General features: G+C 43.1%; 1 protein-coding gene across 2 annotated transcripts; it reads right to left on the bottom strand.

Moving 5' to 3' along the window:
* Nucleotides 1–1219: 1219 nt before the first annotated feature.
* LOC139337103 (nuclear factor of activated T-cells 5-like) lies at nucleotides 1220–19944 on the bottom strand. Of its 2 annotated transcripts, none has more exons than XM_070971488.1 (12): nucleotides 19613–19944; nucleotides 12487–12615; nucleotides 8926–9556; nucleotides 8571–8754; nucleotides 7537–7727; nucleotides 7265–7437; nucleotides 6902–7036; nucleotides 6718–6770; nucleotides 6453–6585; nucleotides 5452–5636; nucleotides 3167–5360; nucleotides 1220–3031 (listed from the first exon to the last, which is right to left on the bottom strand). In XM_070971488.1, exons 1-12 carry the CDS (start codon nucleotides 19683–19685, stop codon nucleotides 2625–2627), a joined length of 4488 nt encoding a protein of 1495 aa, XP_070827589.1. In that variant the 5' UTR covers nucleotides 19686–19944; the 3' UTR covers nucleotides 1220–2624. The 2 variants fall into 2 exon arrangements, with proteins under 2 accessions (XP_070827589.1, XP_070827590.1); XM_070971489.1 differs by lacking the exon at nucleotides 19613–19944 and adding an exon at nucleotides 10105–10167 and having other exon boundaries at nucleotides 12487–12564.
* Nucleotides 19945–20570: the final 626 nt, after the last annotated feature.

The following is a 20570-nucleotide window of genomic DNA, read 5'->3' as shown; positions in this document are numbered from 1 at the left end:
TGCTATGATGAACATCAACCAAAACGTTTAGTTTTACAAAAATACTCTACATTTTGATACATGGATACAAAAGTCTAAAAAAGATAAGTTACTTTAAAATGGATCACTAACAGCCGCAGGACAAAATAGTGTGACTATGAAAATGTAAACAAATGCATATGTGAGCAATGCTATTCTAACGTTTGAAATCTTCTCATAGGTTGGCGTTCTGATAATGCCAAATTGGCGACTGTTGTAGATATGGAAAGTACAGCAGTGTCATTTTGCATCAAAAAATAGAGCAATGTCATGAAAAATGTATCAAATTGGTGGAAATGTTAATGAGAGATTAACTGATCCATGAAACAAAGTACCTTTACGCGTCGTTTAGAAATGCTGTACTTGAACAAAGCAACGTGCTCAATTGCTATCCATGTAAGAGCTGCATAATTTAGACGACTAAATACAAATGAGTAAACATCATGTGGGCATTTGCAAGGACAAGTATGAGAAAAGATGACGACGGTTCACAACAGGAGCTTTGGTTATGCCTGGGTGCACTTCAGTCTGACCCCACAACAACAACAGCCCGCTCACTGGACTCCACTCCGCTTCAGAATGAACAGATAATGTCAGCGCGATTGATATAAGTATAAACTGTTACATACTGACCTCACACCAGAAGTGCCCATCACTCCTGCACATAGCACCATAGATAGAATCAAAATGGCGGCCTCTATGTAACAGAGATTTCATTTACCAGTGAGCCCCTGTTCACAACACAAGGGACGGGTACTGGATGCCAACTTCACATGGCACCAGCCTGCACACGGTACCAACACTGAGACAAAAACTTAAATATTTAACACAACACAAGGTAAAACAGTCTCAAGTGACAGACTGAACAGTAAAATAGTACAAATAGCATACAATGAAAATCCTTCATTTCAATGCACAAACTAAATGGATCAGTATTTTCGGTGTTTTGTCAGTGTGTCAAACACAAAAGGCCTTCTTACCACCCCAACACTGAAAAAATGACAATGCTTTAGTGGGAATGGCTTCTTTTTTTTTCTACTTTTGGACAGACTTGACTGGACCACTGAGACTGAATACAAAGAGGAATTCAACAGTGAGCAGACGTTCTATACAAAGTTGTCCTAGACCTCAAAAATATTCAGACATGACAAAATGTAAAAATGCTTGGTTAGGATGTATTTACCTTTACAAAGACAACTGCTTTATGTTTTTTTTTTTTTCCTTGTTTTTTAACTGGACTTTTCCGAGTACAAATTCAGCTGGGTCAGTAGAGAGCTGTGGACGGATATAAGGATTAGCTAGAGGTTATAAAGTGCTTGAGATAAAATGTTTATAAAACCACACGACACTCCATTTTCACTGGTGGAAAGTTTCTTTCTATCCACGTTAAATTGGTAAAGGTTACCAACTTCTTCAAAACATAAAGATACACACACTACATAGCTGAATGCTTCTTAAAATTTCACCAAGAAAAGCATCTGCAAACCCAGTAATGAGGCCTGAACGCATGAAAACACTTAGAGGTGCCAATGACGAAAGGCCGAGTCACATTATTCTCCAGGTTGAATCTCATTTGCGAGTGTTTAACGGTCCCTCCTCTGTCTGCACACGGGGGAATCCACTGCAATGCCAGAATGTACTGATACCCATTTTGGTGAGCGAGTTCATTTAATTTTTGTGGAGCTGATATCAATACTTAACTCTCCTCCTCCACACAAGAGTCTGCTCGGGTGCAGACGTCAGCCATGCCAACAGACACGATGGAGGCAAAACATTCTACAAATGTACTTCATTTAACGGTCTTTACTCTCAGAGTAGACTTAAGTCAGATTGTTGACATATGCAAACACATGGTTTAAATTAATTGCAAAAAAAACAAAAAAATTTACTTCGTCCAAGAAGTTTAAATTAAGTGGTTGAGACATTATGTCATCCCTGTTTGTATGCCAGCTTCCACTGTCGCTCCACGTGACGAACAGACAAAAACACATCTCACAGTCTCGGCCTCTCGGGATGAAGCGAAGGCTTGGAGTTCACACACTCACAAAATGAGATTCAGCCTATGTCTGACACTTATGTGCAATATGTTATTTACTCCATGGCTGGCTCTTTTATCTACTCTGCCTGCTCTTACAGACTCATCTCCATCACATTACTATTCCCCTGTTTCCCCGTCACTGACATTCTTTATCCCTTTCCAGTTTTTCCACCAAACCGGGTAGGTTTTCCTCATCATCATCTTTTAGGCTCACATTTTTAAAACACCAACAAAACACTGCATTTCTGAGACTGATGGATAAAGCAGTTATTACAGGCCTCTCTGATCCTGCAAGAGGGGTAATAACAAAGGCAGATTCATCAATTCAAGGACAATGAATGTATGATGACTAAAATTATTTATAAATATTCCATAAAAACAAGGAGTTATACGGGATTATAACTTGGGTTTTAGGTAAAAGGGGCATTTAATTCTTAATTGTTTGAAACTCTCTTAGTTTTGTGGAATTGGCACAAAAACACCACCTACCGCCACTGCTTGTTGGTGTAAGGACATATAACTTTCGGCTACATATCACTCCTTAGTGCCCACGTAGTCCACTCATTTATCACTGCTTTTGTAAGGTTTCCAGTAGGTCCTCAATTTTATCCATGTTGGATGATGCAGATATTGATGCCTGCAACTGATTCTGTAAGCTGCTCTGTATCTGTGTTTGTAAATTGGTCTGCATTGGAGTTGGCAGGCTTGTTTCTATGGTTGCCTGTAAACTGGATTGCAGAGCTGTTTGTGTGTTTGTCTGCAATGCATTCTGTAGGCTGGTCTGAATGGCGTTCTCTAAGCTGGACTGCATTTGTGCCTGAAGGGTGTTCTGTAAGCTGCTGTGCATGGAGGCTGGCATTGAGGGGGCAGCTTGGGCCATGGGCTGGTCCAACAGAGGCTGCATGTGGCTGGAGTTCTGGGGCTGGCTCTGAGCTGGCAGGGTGGGTCCAGAGGAATTGAGCAGCTGGGGCGAATCTGGAAGGAAGGAAAAATGGAAATAAATACTATAATCAAACAGTAGGTGAAGGCATTGGCAGCGACATTGGAGCAACTCAGGAAGCATTTGAACATGTACAAGAATTCAACAAATGATGACCAAAATCATCTTACCATTCTGGATGCCAAACACAAACAGGTTGGTCTGTCCTTGTGGAGCCACATTCCCACCCACAGTAGTCTGGAAAAGCTGCTCTGGAGGCTGCTGGCCAGGGTTGGCTACCACACCCACACCGCCCTGTACCACAAAGATGGTTGTGCCAGGGGCTGGAGCCTGGTTGTTCAGCTCCTGTGAGCCAATACTGCTCTGCAGGCTGGACAGAGATGTCTGTGGCAAGAACAGCTCCACGGGTTGACTGCTCGGGATGCTGCTCGAACTTGGGCCCACTTGCATTGGCTGCTGTTCCTGGAACAGGCTCTGCTGTTGGTTCTCAGTGGATGTCGAGTTGCTGCCTGAGGAGCTCTGGTCTTGGAAGGACATGGGCTCGGTTGGGTCTGGCTGGATTCCAACGCTAATGCTCCCCATAGGGGAAGGGCCTTGGGTCTGCGTGCTGAAGAGAATGGTAGGGGGAATAGCCTGTGGGTTTAAATCTGTAGTGCAGAGAAGCAGACCTGTCTGCTGGGGTTGGGAAAGCTGACTCTGGGGGACAGGGTTAGCCTGTGAGTGGTTTGGGATACTTTGGAACAAGGAGCCCTGCTGGCCCATTGGTAGCTGTGTTGTCTGTTGTTGGTTCTGCTGTGGAGACTGCTGCTGCTCCATGGGTGTGCTCTGCTGCTGTATTTGGGAAAGCTGAGCTTGGGGTTGGTTCTGAAACAGTGCAACAGACTGGGGCTGGTTGGATGTCTCCATGGAGGAGATGAATGCCAGCTGCTGTTGTTGCTGGGGCTGGGGCTGAGGATTTGGGGACAGGTAAAGAGTTGATCCCGTTGACTGCTGCTCTGAGTTGAGACTGCCACTAGTCAGGACTGTCAGTGTATTCTGGAGCAGGGCGGCCTGGACCTGCTGTTGGGAGCCCTGGGTCTCAGCCAGGGGCCTGGGTGATTGGAAGAGCTGCTGTGGGGGAGATGTGTGGGATGGGGGCTGTGTTGGGAAGCTGGTCTGAATGGTGAGCAGATCTCCAGCCTGTTGAAGGAGGGACACTGGCTGCTGTACCTGGGGGGAGGAGTGGATCTGGGGCTGAAGCAGCTCAGCCTGAAGGTGCTGCTGTAAATTCTCTAAGACCTGCTGCTCTTGCAGTTGTTGTTGCTGTTGTAAGTTGCTCAGTGCTTGATTTTGCTGCTGCTGTTGCTGCTGCTGCTGTTGTAGTTGATGTTGTTGTAAATTGGTGAGTATTTGATTTTGTTGTTGCTGATCCTGAAGTTGGATGTTGTTAAGGACTTGCTGTTGCTGATTTTGTTGCAACTGTTGCTGCTGCTGTTGAATATTCTCAATGATTTGCTGCTGCTGCTGTTGCTGCTGCAGTTGCTGTTGGTCTTGTGACTGTAATATAAGTTGTTGTTGGATCTGTATGGTGCCAAGAACTTGCTGTTGTTGTTGTTGTTGTTGTAAGTGTTGCTGTTGTTGATGTTGAAGATTACCAAGAATTTGCTGTTGTTGCTGCAGTTGTTGATGCTGTTGAAACTGTTGCTGTATTTGTTGTTGTTGTTGCTGCTGCTGCTGTTGTTGCTGCTGCTGCTGCTGTTGCTGTTGTATCTGTAGCTGTTGCTGTGTTGATAGTGAATTATCCGTGGTTCCCAATCTGAGGCTATTCATGTTCTCCTGGACGTGCTGTTGAAGGGAGTCTGCAGAGGGCGTGGGGCTGTACAGCACAGAGTTCAGCTGCTGCTGGGCTACAGCCGCCTCCAACACCTGCTGAAGCGTGGTGTTACCTCCAGCCTGTAGCTCCCTTACTGCCCTCTCCAGCTGGGCTACCCCTTCCTGTGGGAACATGGGAACCTGTGACTGTTGTGTCTGCGGCTGAGAGGGAGCTGCTATCTGGGGCATGGCCACGACCACGACTCCTCCACTATTACTGGTACTCTCAGAAGGCAAGCCGTCCTGAGGGTCTCTGAGGAACTGCTGAGGGACATCAGGGGTCACAGGGGGTATTGTAGTATCTCCTGGCACTGGGAAGGAGGGTGTGGGGGCAATGTCTTGCTTTTGTATGGTGCTGAGAGACTCTAGGCTAGGGAAGACAGGGGGCGCCTGAGGAAGCTCCACGTCTTCAGGTTGTAGGGGCATTGGGCTCTGAAAGGACTCTCCGCCTGGATGAGGACTAGAGCTGAGCTCCAGGGTCTGCTGCACTGAGACAAGAGGGTCAGGGGAAGGCTAGGAAAAGAGGGGAAACAAAAATGTTACTAACTGCAGTTCTGAAGTAGATATTTTGATTCCTCTGTCTTGAGAATGAACGTTATCTTACCTTAAAGACATCTGTGGGCGGTGGATTGCTGGACACTTCCATTGGTGTGTCCTCTTGCCGTTTGGAAGGCTGACTAGAGCAGTCAGTTTGCTCAGAAGATACAGATTTGACCTGGCCATCAAATATACATGTCTTGACCAGAGAAGGTCCCTCTGTTTTCACTGTCCGGGCATTTGAGTTATCACCTGAAGAGTGAAATGAAGTTTTCGCAATTTATTAACCGATGACGGTGTATTGTGATTTTGTTTCTGTGATTAGACAGTGAGACATTCTGGTATTTTAGCCCTGTTGAAACTTTTAAAATGCATCTGTTGTAACTACAGGTAGCATTTTCCTTCATATAACATGCCTGAAATTAAGTTATTTTTATGACAAGGCTTTCTCACTAAAATTTGTACTGGTTGGTGAATCAGAGACAAGCCAAATTAAACACTGACTCATAAAACAGTTCATTAACTGTGTAGTCTCAGGTTAAGAAATAGGTTGCATCCCCTGAACGCATCAATAGTGAATTTACTTTGTCCTTTCGGATTTTAACACAGGACGCATACCTATCAACATCACTGTTAATTGAAAATTAATGAATGCCGAATAAACTATATGTGCGTTCATAGTTAGCTATGCAGCAATGTGCTTATAAACTTTAGTACGTGCACTGCAGTATTTCGCTGCTTGTGCTTACAACTAGCTGTTAATGTTAAAACCTTGAGCTACAGTACTGTAGATATCCAGCGTGATGATGGAGACACTGGGAAACATGAGTTTGTTTATTTGCTGTGTCGCATGTAGTTTTAAGGGTACAGCGGCCAGTTCAAGACAGGATATGCTAAACTAGCCATGTCGTAGAAGGGGCATTACGGCCACACCCCAGGGCATCTAAGGCACTGGCCGTCTGGCTGTGGTATAATTCCCGCCCTGATATAATATGGTCACAGTGTCATAAAAATTGTATTACTATCTTAGCTATAATCATAAAGTCCTATCTACACCTCCTCATGTACCTGAGTCTGGAGTGTAGGTGAAGGTCTGGGCGTCATGTGATCTACCAGCATTGGTCATCACAAAGATTCCCACAGAAACTGGGGAAGTGATTGACTGGTTTTGGAACGGAGGAACTGTCACGATCAAATGGTTCTGGAAAAAAGAGATCCAAAAGGGCCATTTTAATAAAATCCCATGAAGAGTATAGTCAACAAAAGCAAGCAGGTTTAACACAGCAGATCATATTCAAGGAGAAACAGAAGGACATCATTCAACTGCATTTACCTGATGAAAAAGGTCCATGTCAATCTTTGCCTCGGCTTGCCAGGAATTATCATCTACAAATACAACAACAAATATTCTTTTATTCTTCCATCCATCAGAGGTTTATGCACAAACCCATATCCACATGAATTACACTGAGATACAACTAAAAACAACACAGATAACACAAATCTCGCTACATCACCTGCAATGTTCTCCTGAAAAATAACTTTGGTTCCTTTGAGGAAGTTCTTTCCAATGATAAAAACTTCCTCTCCTCCTCTTACTGAGCAGCTGTGAAGACTCTTCTTCAGGATCTCTGGGACTCCTGCTGGCTGGGCTGGAGAATGACAGAAGAGTCAAAGAATCAAAACTCACATTGACAGCTTGACTTGCGTTTGTCACAAAAATAAGGTCTGTTGAGATCAAAACAGAGCTCTACGGTCATCATCCTGAATGCTATGTTTGACGAAAGCCAAACACAACAGATCACTGGACACACCATCATTGTAGCTTTAAACTGATGTTGACTGTTTTTTTTAATTGATGTTGTGCCTGAACTACTCACTGCACAGGATGGGTGATGAAGGGACCTGCAGAGTAAGGACTGATCCATCAGGCTGGGGGATATTGACTCTGAAGGCCAGCCTGGCACGTGTGCTCTTCTTCTTGGACCCTGCCACACCGATACGGGCCTCCACATCTGCATTACGCAGCTTCAGAATTCCTACACAGTCTACCCTGTAGAAACACACAGGATGGGGAATAAATGACAAACATACTAAGTACTGAGACTACTAACTCATCCAAACTTATCAACAAAACACCATAACCCCTTACGCAAGTGTCATGTCGTTGCTGGGCTCCAAAGGGATCTCAATAACGGTGGTACCCTCTATGTCCACCTCCTTGCAGGCAGTGGTGTTGCGTCCCGTCACTCTGCACGCCTGGTAGAAGCCGTGAGGCTTCACTCTGCCTGCATCATTCGCTACGAACACCTGCAGCACAACTGGTTCACTCACACCCTCCAACTGGGGACAAGAAGAAATCATGCGTAAGTATCTTGACCTTCACCAATAATACAAAACATAACACTAGTAAATAATTAAGTTGTGTTAAGCTCAAAGTGCCCCGTTCATGGAGCAATTGTGTAATGCACACAGAGTGAGGTTTTCTTATTGAAGCATCCATGTTAGGCAATGAGAGTGCCACAAAAACTGAGAATACTGAGAAGTGCAATGTAATGTGTGGATGCTTGCCAGGGTTGCCAGAAAGAGTCAGATCTATTTTCTCTCCCTGCATGGATCTTACAAAAGCATACAAGGGAAATGCAATGCAGATGGCAAACCTTCGATTTCATCACAAAAAAAAGCACATGAATTTGTTCAAAAATGCACTAATATTTTTACTTTTGTTATTATACAATACACTGTGCACTTACGAATTTCAGGGTCATTTTGTTGAGTGCTTCACACTTTACTCGCAATAACAGCTGGAAGCTGCTCAGCATAGCCACAGTTTTATCTTCTGGCCACTAAGCAGCCCCAGTGGAGCAGTCGAGGGCTAAGCACCTTATTAATGAATGAAGGGAAGGCGCTGTTTCCTCAATTCCCTGCCCAAATTTATCAGTAAAAGGTAAAGTTGCTCTGGGATGATCTGGTTTTCAATTTTTTGCCCTTTGAAAATTGCTTCGGTTATTGATTTGTCAAAAAATGATGTGCTTATGGGTATTAGTTAACGAGTAAATGCTTCTGATGTGTCTGAACTGGTATGAGCATTCTCTTGTATTGCGCAGTACTCCGCACTGGCTGCCCTGCATATTTTGGCCTTATCGTCCAATTCCGCTTTGGTGTTATATTTTTCCTGTGTCAAACCTTGACGGTGGGGAATCCCTGCTGTGTGCGGTCTTTGACAGAGCCTCTGCTGCCCTCGGTCAGATAGCGAGCTCTGTGCTGGGTCTCTGGCTGCACCAGGATCTTTAGCTCCTTCCCATCACTCCTCTGGTGGAACTGAGCAGACAGTGACCCACCTTTCACTGCAGTCCCAGACTCAAGTGAGCTGCAGGGCAACAAAAATCACATGATTTTTATTTTCATTAATATGACTTCCAGAAATTCAATTACACCAAACAAATACAAATGAAACAGCCTTCAATGTATTCCTATAGAGGGATATGGGTGCTTGAGTTAAAATGTGGACAAAATGTATATTTGAAAAGGGTCACCCCACCTGGCTATGGGGCTGGTCTTGTCTGTGCTCAGCTGCGATAGGACAAAGTGCGGGGCCTTGGCGCTGTCAGCATCAAACACATCCATGCTGTCCTCCGGAGGAGCAGGCTTGGGGCCAGGCCGCTGGCGAGGGGTGCGTTTTCTTGACTTGCGCGGCACCTCTGTGTTGTCGTTGTAGGAGATGGAGCTGATCAAGCTGAAGTTGGAGACGGAGTCATCAGCCCACATGCTGCTGCTGTGTTCTGAGTCTGGACCCGTTGGAACTGATACGGCGGGCTCCTCCTGGCAAGACATCTGGCTGTCGTCAAATAGATCCTCAGGTGGCGGGGATATGCTCAACACAGGCCTTCGTTTTGATGGGGTGTTCTGAGGCTGCTGGACTCCTAGCCCTGACACCACTCCTGACCCTACGTCTCCTGTTGCAGTGTTTGCTCCACTGTTGCCTCTGCTGGGGGCAGATACAGCACCCTCCATGCTCTGCATCTCTGAAGCTCCAGCTCCATCCCCTCCGGTGGAGTGGACATGCTGGGGAACCTTGAGATGGTCTGAGGATGAGGTAGAGGAGCCAGTGGATGGGACTCCCATGGCCAGGGAGGAAGAGGCAGAGGGGCTGGAGGTGGAGGAGGTGGCATCTGTAGTAGTATATACAGATAAATACGTTATTACAAATGTTCAGCACAGAGCAGGCTAGCAGTCCCATTCAAGCAGCTGAATTTGTGCATGATTTGTATTGATTTCCCCTCTTCCCAACTCTAATTTCAACAGACTGTTGTGGGTTATATGCTCTCACTGTGCATGCGAGAGCCGTCAAGCATTGATCAAATATTCTGAAGTTAAAGTTGAGAAGGGTACTATAGGTCCCACAATGTTCTGATTCCTACAAAACCTTTCTCAATTAAAATCAATGTGACAAAACTGACATGCTTTGTTTACAAAAACAAAAGCAAGCTACAAATTGTTACATACACATTGCCAGAAAGAAACATAACAAAATCTGGTCAAACTTTCTTGTACAGCCAAATCTGCAAGCTGGTAATGTGGCGCCAAATTAAATTTGCCAGGGTTACAGTACAGTTTGTGCAATGTGCATTCAGTAGTAAACAGTAGTTTGCGCATGCCAATTGGAAGATTTGGTTGGGACTGAGCGTAGCCATGGAGACAGAATAAACAAGCCTCTGACCTATGGAGCAGTGAACTGCAGACCATTTTATATGCAGACACTCCCTGCCTCAGAGGGAACTTCCTGCAATAAAAACGAGACAGCCAATGAGCAACAAGAGAGCTGATCATTCAAGATTCAACTTCTGTCAATCAGTAAATTGGATGAGTTAATACACTGAAGGAAGGAGTAACTCTTGAAGTTGACCATTTATAGACACTTTGAAGCATGTGTATTTGGTTAATGATGATCTGAAGGACATCACAGTAGTCATGCTTTTGATCAGCACTGCTTAGGGCCAGCTGGGTCACACAGGACAGTTAACAGCGTTAACAAAAGCGCTCTCTTCAACATGACTGTTGACCAGTTAGTTTGCTGTCTGAATGAGACTCAAGACTAGCATCCTTCATAGTTAAAGCTGATGTTGGCTGCCCTGAACCATGATCCAAGATCAGAACATATTCGTTTGGTTTGCTAAATTATATTTAAAAGACAGTCCAACGATGTTAGGGGCAACTTCACTGTTTCGTAAAGAGACAGAACCTTCATAAATACTGAAAACCTCAGCTGCTTTGAAACATGGGAGTACATTAATCATTCAGCTGCAACCTCAAACATTTTGAAACGTCAATAAATTATCAGATGACCTACTGCTGTATGAGTGTGTAAAAGAGTATGCATCAGTGGCAAATGTACATAGGCTGTTGCTGCTTTAGGCACTTGTTAAGGCATTTAAAAACAAAACCAAAGTATACACCTTCAGAGAGAAAGTGCTAACACAGGCACAGGTACTGGAACACAATACAATGTCATTGCATAAGGGATGTCTGAGATGACTGCTTATGCCAAAGGACCATATCTGGATCAGCAGCACTAGTTATGCTGCATGGGGTTTTGCCGTAAATAGATTTCAAACTGTCTAAAAAGCCAAGTGGAAAAAAGCATGAAGCACAGGCATTACAGGGAAAAGAGCTGCTGAACAAATGTGTGAAATGAGAAAAAACAAGCTATGTTAGCATGCTGTTAATGCAAACTCAACATTACTTGGAACTGCTATTCAGAGTAAAGCTTTCCAGGAAAAGGGGACTGTGTATGACTTTCACTACACATAAGACATTGAGATTTCTTAATAACTGCCACTAGCATGGTATAGGTTAGGTAGATATTTATTATTATTATTACATTAGAAGAGGTCTAAAGCTATGTTTTTAACGATATACTATGCAGTTCTTTTGTAAAAACAATGTACAGGCTCACACAAAATCATCTTTTATGACCCACTGAAAGTGTGTGGTGGTGTGTTTATCTGCAGACATCCTGCCCGCTGCCCATATTATCTTATTATTTTGCTGTGTTCAGGGTGTTTCTGGGCAACAACCTTTGGGCGGTGAGTGTCTAGCCCACAGCCAATAAGTGCACAGGTCAAGGCAGGACTGCATAAAAAGGTAGTGACGAGGTGCCAGAACATAAGTAGTAAGCATCCTACAAAAATCGTGGTCACAGTGCTGAAAAACACAAATCTAGTGAGGCGAAACGCTGAGCAGACAGAGCCCGTTCCAAAGCGAGAGTGAATCTGGGGTTGGCTTTCACCTGCTGGTGAGCACTGAAGGAGACGATGGGGGTGAAGAGCAACACGGAGTTGGCCTGTTTTCTGTTGGACGGATGGGTGCCGGCGGTTAGCTTAATTTGCTTGCTAAAGTGTCGGCTTCATCATTAAGACAAATGTAACTTTCCTACTAGAGCAGCATGCAGTGTTCTGGTGTTGAGCTGGTAACCAGTAATAGTAACCATTTCCTCCTTAATATACCTTTAAATATCTCTTTTCAGTTAATTCGTTTTAGAAATTGTGACTATTAGGTGAAGAGCTGCAGGCACTTAATGCAGTCGCTGTGTGGGTGATTACTAAAGCCCAAACATCCTCTTCTCATTCTAACGCTGGGACTGCAATAAAGATGTTCATCACAAAAACATCTGAAGCGCCGAGCAGGTTCACCTAACACAGACAGGCCAGGTGGTTTCTTTAACACAGCACAATAATGGAAAAACCAATGCTCCCAAAATATATTTAAATATAAGTCCAACTGTAAATCAGCTTTAATACTCTGCCACCACCCCTCAACTGGTACCACCAAAGCTTTGTGGAACCCTGGAATACCCAAGTAAAATCTAAAATGACTCACCCTGCCATAAGTATTAGGTAAAATATAAATACTACACCAGCCCATAACAACTCAAACAGTCACAAATATTTATTGTCTCAGAAAATGGTGAAAGGGTGAAGTTGCCCCCAGACACTGATATAAGGCCATATTAGTTTCTTCACCCCTACTGTCTTGGGCAATATTTTATCGAGGGGAAACTGATCCCAGATCATGGTTTTCATGAACTGAGCAGGTAGCTCACCTGAGGCCAAAGCTGCAGAGGGGGGAGGTCCCGCCTCTCCCCCACTCTTCTGGCTCATGGTGGGTGGGTCTGTCTGGGTGGACGACGGCTGGAGCTGGAGCTCTTTGGGGAGGAGGTCATATACCGACTCTGTCATGAGGAATGAGCAGGAGAAGACATATTAGGTTCTGAGAAACACAAAGATTTATTGCTTATTACAGGAGCAAGTAACTAGAAAAGGTGGAAATTTTTTTAGAGCAGTTCTGCCATAAGTCTGTTCAGAAACGAGCAGAAACGAGCCCACGAAAATTATAAACCTTCATGGTAAAATTATTCAACATTTTTCTAGAAGAGGACAGAACAACATCTGCCTCCACTGTCAGTTAATTTGAAATGGTGCTTTCACAAGATAAACCCCTTAAGCACCAAGGATTCGTTATAATAGGAGGATACAAACATAATACCTCAACTGTTCCTTACCAAACAGCTATTATATCTTGGCCTAAAAAACCTAACCTAAAACTGAAGCTAATGCAGAATTGCCTTAAGATAAAGTACCACTACTGACAGCTAGACATGGGCTCCAAAATGTTCAGAGTAAACTAGCTGAATGTAAAAAGTCTCTTTTGAAATATGGTCAATACCTTTTCTTCCCAAAATGTAATGTGTGAATAGGTCATTCCACTTGCTCTAATGTAATCCTGAGGGTAATAACAAAACTGGAAACCTGTAATGGAACTGAAAGTAAACCCGAGGCTCAATTTCTTTCTACACATATGCAAAAAAAAATCTGCAGTCAACATTAACACAAGCTATCGTATGTTAAACTAAATTAGCCTCCCAAGGGGCTTAGCGTAATCAGACCCACTCAGACATTCCTTGATATTCGATGTTAAGGTGATTCCTAGAAGACTATAACCAACCACTGCAGCTACACTGGAGTAAACCACATTTGGTGGCAGATAAACACATGATTAGGGAGTCTGTTGCTAAGAAACAGGGATCCATCAACACCCTGACATAGATATTTCAGCTGTGCATCGGCAGCACCCAGCATGTGTAGTAGTCATCTGATACTCAGCTATGACTTTGCACCAGCAGAACGATGAAACTGTCAAGACACATGATCTCGCACTTCTGTGACGTCAGCGGCGCTGTTGAGGGAGTGACAACACAAAGTCACGACAGGTCACACAAAGAACTAACACAGTACTTTAGTTCAGACTGACAAGTTCAACTTAAAGCTCTGGGGCTTATCCACAGTGAATCTGTCTTTAAGGGACGGATCGCTCCGAAATACAATTGAACTTGTTTATCCATCCAGAGGGCTTCCAGATAAAGCCTTCAGCAAATCCCATTACAGCAGGGCTGAGTGGCAGTAGGTGCTCCAAGTGCCAAAAAATTACATTTGCCATCATCAGTGCTTCTTCTTAAATCCGACAGAGTTGTGATAGTTCACAGATCTTGTTGTGAACTGTGTCCTGTGCAGGTAAAAAACAGTGCCTCTCAGTTAAAGTGTTCACAATGACATTTGTAGACTACTGTCAGGAACCGTGTCATGTCGAGTGAGCCGTGCCTTTAAAACAGACAAACCATAACAGCGTATTTTACTCAACTTTTAAAATAGGATTCAAAACAAAATGAGGCTTGGACAATGGCTTGTATAATAAACTTTAATGAGTCTTGAAGCAAATAGCAAAGTCTGCATGATCCCCACTATAACCCTCCATCTGTGTCTGCTGTGCTTTGTTCATGGTGTGAAGAGAGAGGGTCTTTGTGTATGGATGTATTACAGATTGACTGGTAACCCTGCATGACCTCAGTCCTGACTATTACCCCTTTCACACAGGAGATGTGTGTATGATGTGAGTCCTCTGAATGTGTGTTCAATCCGCCTGGAACCCATTCATATGCGACGAAGAGCATTCACATATGAACCAATGTCATCACCATCCACAGACTCACACCACATCTGCAGCACTGGGCTATTACAACCCTGATTCCAAAAATGTTGGAGCACTGTCTTAAACACACTGTGGTCTGGTCTGTTGGTCTTGTCACTGTGATTTGATGGTAGCATTTAAATCTGTCGCAGCGCTGACAGACATGGCCACATGATGAATTTCCCATTTTTATGGAAATTTAATGGTCAATAAAGCAATCTGGATTTGAATGTGTGTTCTATGTTAACCAAATTCACTTTTATATTCTGTTTCAAATGAGGACAAGTGCCTCCTGATCATACAATATACAATCCTGTATAATTATATTACATAATAAAGATAACAGAAATGCCCATTCACTGAGCGGGGCATCTTCCGACTCAGCTTGGGTGGGGAGTCACATGATGTGCACTGATCAGGTCAAAATGAGTCAACGCTAAGTTAAAGCATGTCACTGTGCTGGCCTGAATAGGGAATAAGTCACTCGCTCTCCCCTGGTGCTTGCATGTCACAGAGTCCACCCCGTCAAAGGAATGAATACAGATCAGGGGCATGTTACAGTGTCAATATGGGAGTTATGTCAATAACTCCATGAAACTTATCAACCATCAAAGTCAATGACTGAGATGACTGTTTGCCTGCAACACATTCAGGATATTTGTTTAAACGGGCACTGACATATTTAGTTAAGTAATTAGTAACTCATAAGGCTGATAATCAGCACATGTACAAAGGTATTAACATAGATTGCTGCTGCATCATTCATGTTATTACGGTATGTAAACGCGCAGTCTGGATTTCATTCATTCTTGCATCCTATGGAGTGAACACTATGCAAATCAATGTCTGTGTATCAAAACAACACTCTTGGTAACATACTTTCCTGACTACAAACACATTTCCCAAAGTCAACCTTTTCAGCTTAGGAAAAAGCCAAAAATCTCATGCATGTGTGACTTGTCAAACAGCACTGGGACAGAATTGACAAAAGCACACAGGAAGAATCAGACTGTTGGGTGCTCACTCTGGCTGCTTGGTGGTTTTTGATGTTCCATCCTACCATCACATTTGTTTGGGACTCAAAAAGTGTTGAGCTTTGATCCAAAGCTCTATTCATCAACATGAAAACATCCAACGCTATCCAGGTCCTTTAATTTTCCTTAATTTGTGGACAGAGTAAGGTGCTTCCTCTCAGCAACCACACATCCTTGCATTACAACAGACCAAGCATCTGATAATTTGTGGTTACTGGAGAAATGGCCTTCCTGTGAACCATGTAAACACCTCAAACTGCTCAACGAACAGAGACCTTCAGAAAGCCTTACTTCACAGGAGAAAATAAAAGACTAGTCTTGACTCAGATAAACCTCTGCTGAAAAGAAACAAAAGTTTAACTTCCCGCTGTTCCCAGATGAATATTGGATACTGACAAAGTTCAGGGAGTGGACTTTGGTGTTGGTCTCCATTAGCGTTTATAGAAGTCAGATGACATCTGTATAAGTTTATGGGCACAGCTCTACAAGCATATGCCCAAAAGTAGGCTGCAACACACTAACCGACTAGGGAGCGGACTGGCTTTAACCTACACTTAGAACAATTAAATTACCTCATCTCATAGTTATGCACTGCTCACATTACACATGCCAAATGGCAAGGCCACCAGTCCATTTTTATTCTTTGCAGCTGGCTCGGGGCTAAGACGGGGGTTGACAGATGAATAGACAATTCACGAGGCAATGTTTTTGTTGCAAATGAAAAAATATGCATACCAAGAATGCATCTCAGTGCCCAATAACGACTGCTTTAATTACACTCTTGAACACATAACAATATGCTCATGCCAGCAAACAGACAAAGGACTCACTCACTGCACTCAAACCACAAAGAATGCCATTTTTGGCTATTCGCACCATCTTTGTTTACCTTGAAACTGAATTATACTGGCAAGGAATGGCTGGGTATTCTATTGGATTATTCATGCGCCTGCTTATGTAGATCAGATGAATAAACCAGGCCAGAGTTTTAACATAAGGTACCACCCAATTACTAGTATGTACATGTAGTTTACATATCCTTGACACTCTGATCTTTCCAAAACACAGGCTGTGTGGTAGTCATCCTGGCCTGAAATGATCAACTCTACTAGCTTACAAAGGTGCAATGGATAAACAAACACAAGCAGACATGGATGTGTCATTAAAAGTTATGAGGCAGGATGCTTTTAAAGGATTATTTCCAGAAGGGGGGCTTTCATTTCTTCTCATATGTCTCAGGTGATGGAAAGTAAACGAAGCCTAATGGATGCATGCACCAGCTTGGTGCATGCTGAACATATGAACGAATAATCAGTAAGTGCAACAACAACACATTAAGCACAATTTGGGTACTTCTTTGCACTAAAGATATGATCACCAAGCAACACTTATTGTACATGATATATTTTATGGTCTGACCAAATCTATGTGTGTCAGGCTACATCCACACTCACCCTTTTTAAAACACATAACTTTTGCTTCATTTACAGCTATCGTCCACATTCCTCCAGCATTTCAGAACCCTAAACTTGAGCCTTTTGGAAGTGCTGCTGACCATGTTTTAGTCTGAAAACTCTGGGATTTTGTTTGGTTCCAGATTAGATCTGGTCAGTCATGACGTGGCCTTCCCTGATTCATCATGTGACCCTTTTCTGGAAGAAATCATAAACGACAGAGATCATTAAACTGAAAATATATTTGTGTAGATGTAGCCTTAGTCTCACAAAACGGAATCTATCTAATCACTGATGCCACTGCTTAAGTTTCTCACACTGATAAGCTGAATTTTTTCCCCCCTCTGACTGAGACTAACCTGTCTTTTTGGATTCTTTCATCATCTAAATGAAAACACTTGAGAGTGGAAGCAGGGTAATATACAAGACAGAATGCAAAATCATATTACGGCTAAGACAAAAAAATACTAAAGATGTAAAACAAATAACTGTTTAGCAAGTGCCACAGCACATTTTTCACAACAAAGACAAGCTTATTTTCTCCCAAATACCTATGAGTTCTGTTGTGTTCAAAAGTTGTCATCTAAACAAAATAAACCAGACTCTCCCTAATGATGGATGTCAATAATTATGCTCCAGTGAATATGGCCGTATAGCAGGAAAAAGTTTGAAAATCCAAACTGAGATGCATTATGAATCTCTTGGTATTGAAATCTGCCATCTTGAATTAAAACTGAACGAGGCTCCCAGCATTTAAGTCTTTCAATTTGAAACCAGATTGTGCAAGCACTTATAATTTCCTTTCGACATGTATTTTAAGCACTGTAGCATAAAAAACATCTGATACAGATGCCATTTATGTGACGTAATACGTGATGACGTTGTAATCTATGTCTGTTGCCCTTGTATTCCCCTTTGTGAATTATCCTGACAAACAGTTAACACGAATACATTTGTTTCAGATACAGCACTGAATGACTATACAAATCCATGCTTCCTTGTGCATCTGCTAGAAGACCTGGCACAAATATTTATTACATTATTACTATTAATACTCATTTTCCACTTTACAGGGATCAGGCCTCAGTAGGTCACTATTGAGGTTTCACATTTGCCTCGTTCACAGCCAGAAAAACCATGAACTAAATGGTGCAATGTATTCTGGCAGGCCAAAATGCTACTTGGCCAGCTGACCCTTCTCTCACTTACAGTCTGATACACATGAGGTCTCCCAAAAGATCTTTGATGCGCACGTCTGATACCTTGAACTCAACATGAGTGCACACCCAATTACTGAGATATAAATAAACAGTCAACATGTGATACAGTGTGACCATATGGCAGACTCAACTGACCATTTCAGGGTCACGGAGCAACGCTCTCTGTTAGCTCATGAGCATCCTAAACAAATCAGCCAGTCTGATGTGGACCAGCAGGTCCAGCGCCAGGCAGGTACAGATTATACTGGGTCCAAATAGTCCAAATACTATTTGTTAATCACTAGTGATTACAGTGTGGACAACACTACAGAACAGGGGTAACATAACAGAGGAAACCTGCTGTCCATCATTGCCCCATCAAAATGCAAAATGCATAAATCCAAGCGTCTCAGGTTACCACTTTAAGAGCAGTACACAACAATACACCACGTACAAGGCCTGCTCATGAATAAGCAAAAGCATGAAAGCTGCCAGTGTTGAATAGCAGATTCACAGACTGGCAATTTCTTTCCACATGAAGTTGATCCACTTGCTAACAGGGAGGAAACTAAGCTACAAAGTACTGCTGAAAGCCACTACAGCTGCACTGACCCGGCTGACCACAGCGAGAGTTAACGGTGTAGTTCCTGGATAATGCACCAACACCCTCCTAATAATAACATAACAGTTGGCTGACACGTGTCCCAAGCATTAAACAGAGGGAATAAATGTTGGCACTGAATTAGTGACCGCGGCCCCAGTGACCCTTTATCCTAACGGGGAGAAAATCCTGAGCTTTCAAGTGCCAATAACTACATTCTTCCTGTGAAACTAGAGAATGTGAGAAGGACAACTGGCTCAATTCCACCCATAAACAAAAACAACAGAGGGACGGTCAACTACACAAGGAGGATAAACAAAATAACACACATGGACTTTATTTCGTGCTTCTCTCGCGATATAAACATGCATTCTCTCTCTCTCTCTCTCTCTCTCTCACTCACACACACACACACACACACACACACACACACACACACACACACACACACACACACACACACACACACACACACACACACCTCTGCAGAATCCGACCAAGACTTTAGACGTTAAACCCCTGAACAATGTGGTGGCTGGAAAACGACCTCACGTAGCTGGCTAATGGTATGCACCTAATATAATGCTAGCCATCAGTCCGCTAAATAATGCCAAATCTAATCACATTGAAATGATCTCACGTGCCACTGGTCTAATTAGACGAACAACCAAGCGTCCCATGGTCTTCCACGCACTGTGACACGGACAGCTAACCAGCCAGGTCGCCACTCGCCAATGCACAAGCCAAATGCAGCTAACTAACTAAGCTAGCTAGGCTGGCTAACAGCAGAAAAGAAGCTAACTACTGCTAGCTAGCAGCTTAACATGAGCTACTAAGACATTCATTTTGCTCCCGATTAAACCAGGACAAAACGAGCTAATGTCACCATAGCAACCTTTATTTAGCAAAATCTTACCTTTTGAGTATAGAGATTTGGGGGAATTGAGGTCGAGATCCGAGCTAAGGAGGGATATAAAATCAGAGGGCATCGCAGCGCTTCATCGAGGGGAGGGGAAGCGGACACTCTTTAGAAGAAACGAAGTCAGCGGCTTTTGGCCAATAAATATTGCGTTTACAGACGGAATGTTTTAATACACAGGGTATAACATCGAAACAATCTTAAGGCGACAAAAACAAAACTTTCAATATCAAAAAACCGTTAGCGAGCACGTCTCACGTTGGTCTGTGTGTCTTTGCTGAGAGGAGACACAAACACACACTTGCCTACAGTTGGTCGGCCCACCCCCTAGTCCCTCCCCCCTCCGCGCGCCCAGGGGCATGCGCTGTGGCCGAGTGAGATCCAGAAGAGCCCCGATCACAGAGGAAAGCAGTCACATCCCTCATTGAAAAGCAGAAATACCACGATTTAAAGATACAAAATTATGCATTCATTCATATTTTACTTGGCTACAAATACAGCAAATTATTCTGAAAGTATCAAAGTCCTGATTATGCAGCGGGTGGCCCCTGTAATATTGTATATTATTTGATTGCTATTACTGATTATTAGCTAATTTGAACTACTTGCAGACAATAACAATACACCATATTTTAGAAACTTGCATGTTTTGTATTCAAAATCTTAATTTTCAAAGTTATCAGTGAACACAGCAGTCAGATAAATGTATTGACATAACAAATAATTCCCCTCTGAAATGTAGTAGAGTAGAATATTTTATTAACTATGGTACAGTTAAGTACAAGTACCCCAAATCTGTACTTATGTGCAGTACTTGAGAATGTACAATACTTTGCACTTAAATTTTGAATACACTTTTTTTGTTAGCTTTAGCTAACATCTTTCATTGAGTGTGAGAGTTCATTCACAGCCTGAGAAATACTATTTTGATGCTCATTGCACCATTGTCTGAATG

The sequence above is a fragment of the Chaetodon trifascialis genome, chromosome 10 (assembly GCF_039877785.1).
Source record: "Chaetodon trifascialis isolate fChaTrf1 chromosome 10, fChaTrf1.hap1, whole genome shotgun sequence".
Taxonomy (NCBI): domain Eukaryota; kingdom Metazoa; phylum Chordata; class Actinopteri; order Chaetodontiformes; family Chaetodontidae; genus Chaetodon; species Chaetodon trifascialis.
The sequence above is the reverse complement of the archived record's forward strand: the minus strand, read 5'-3'. Positions and strand labels throughout refer to the sequence as shown.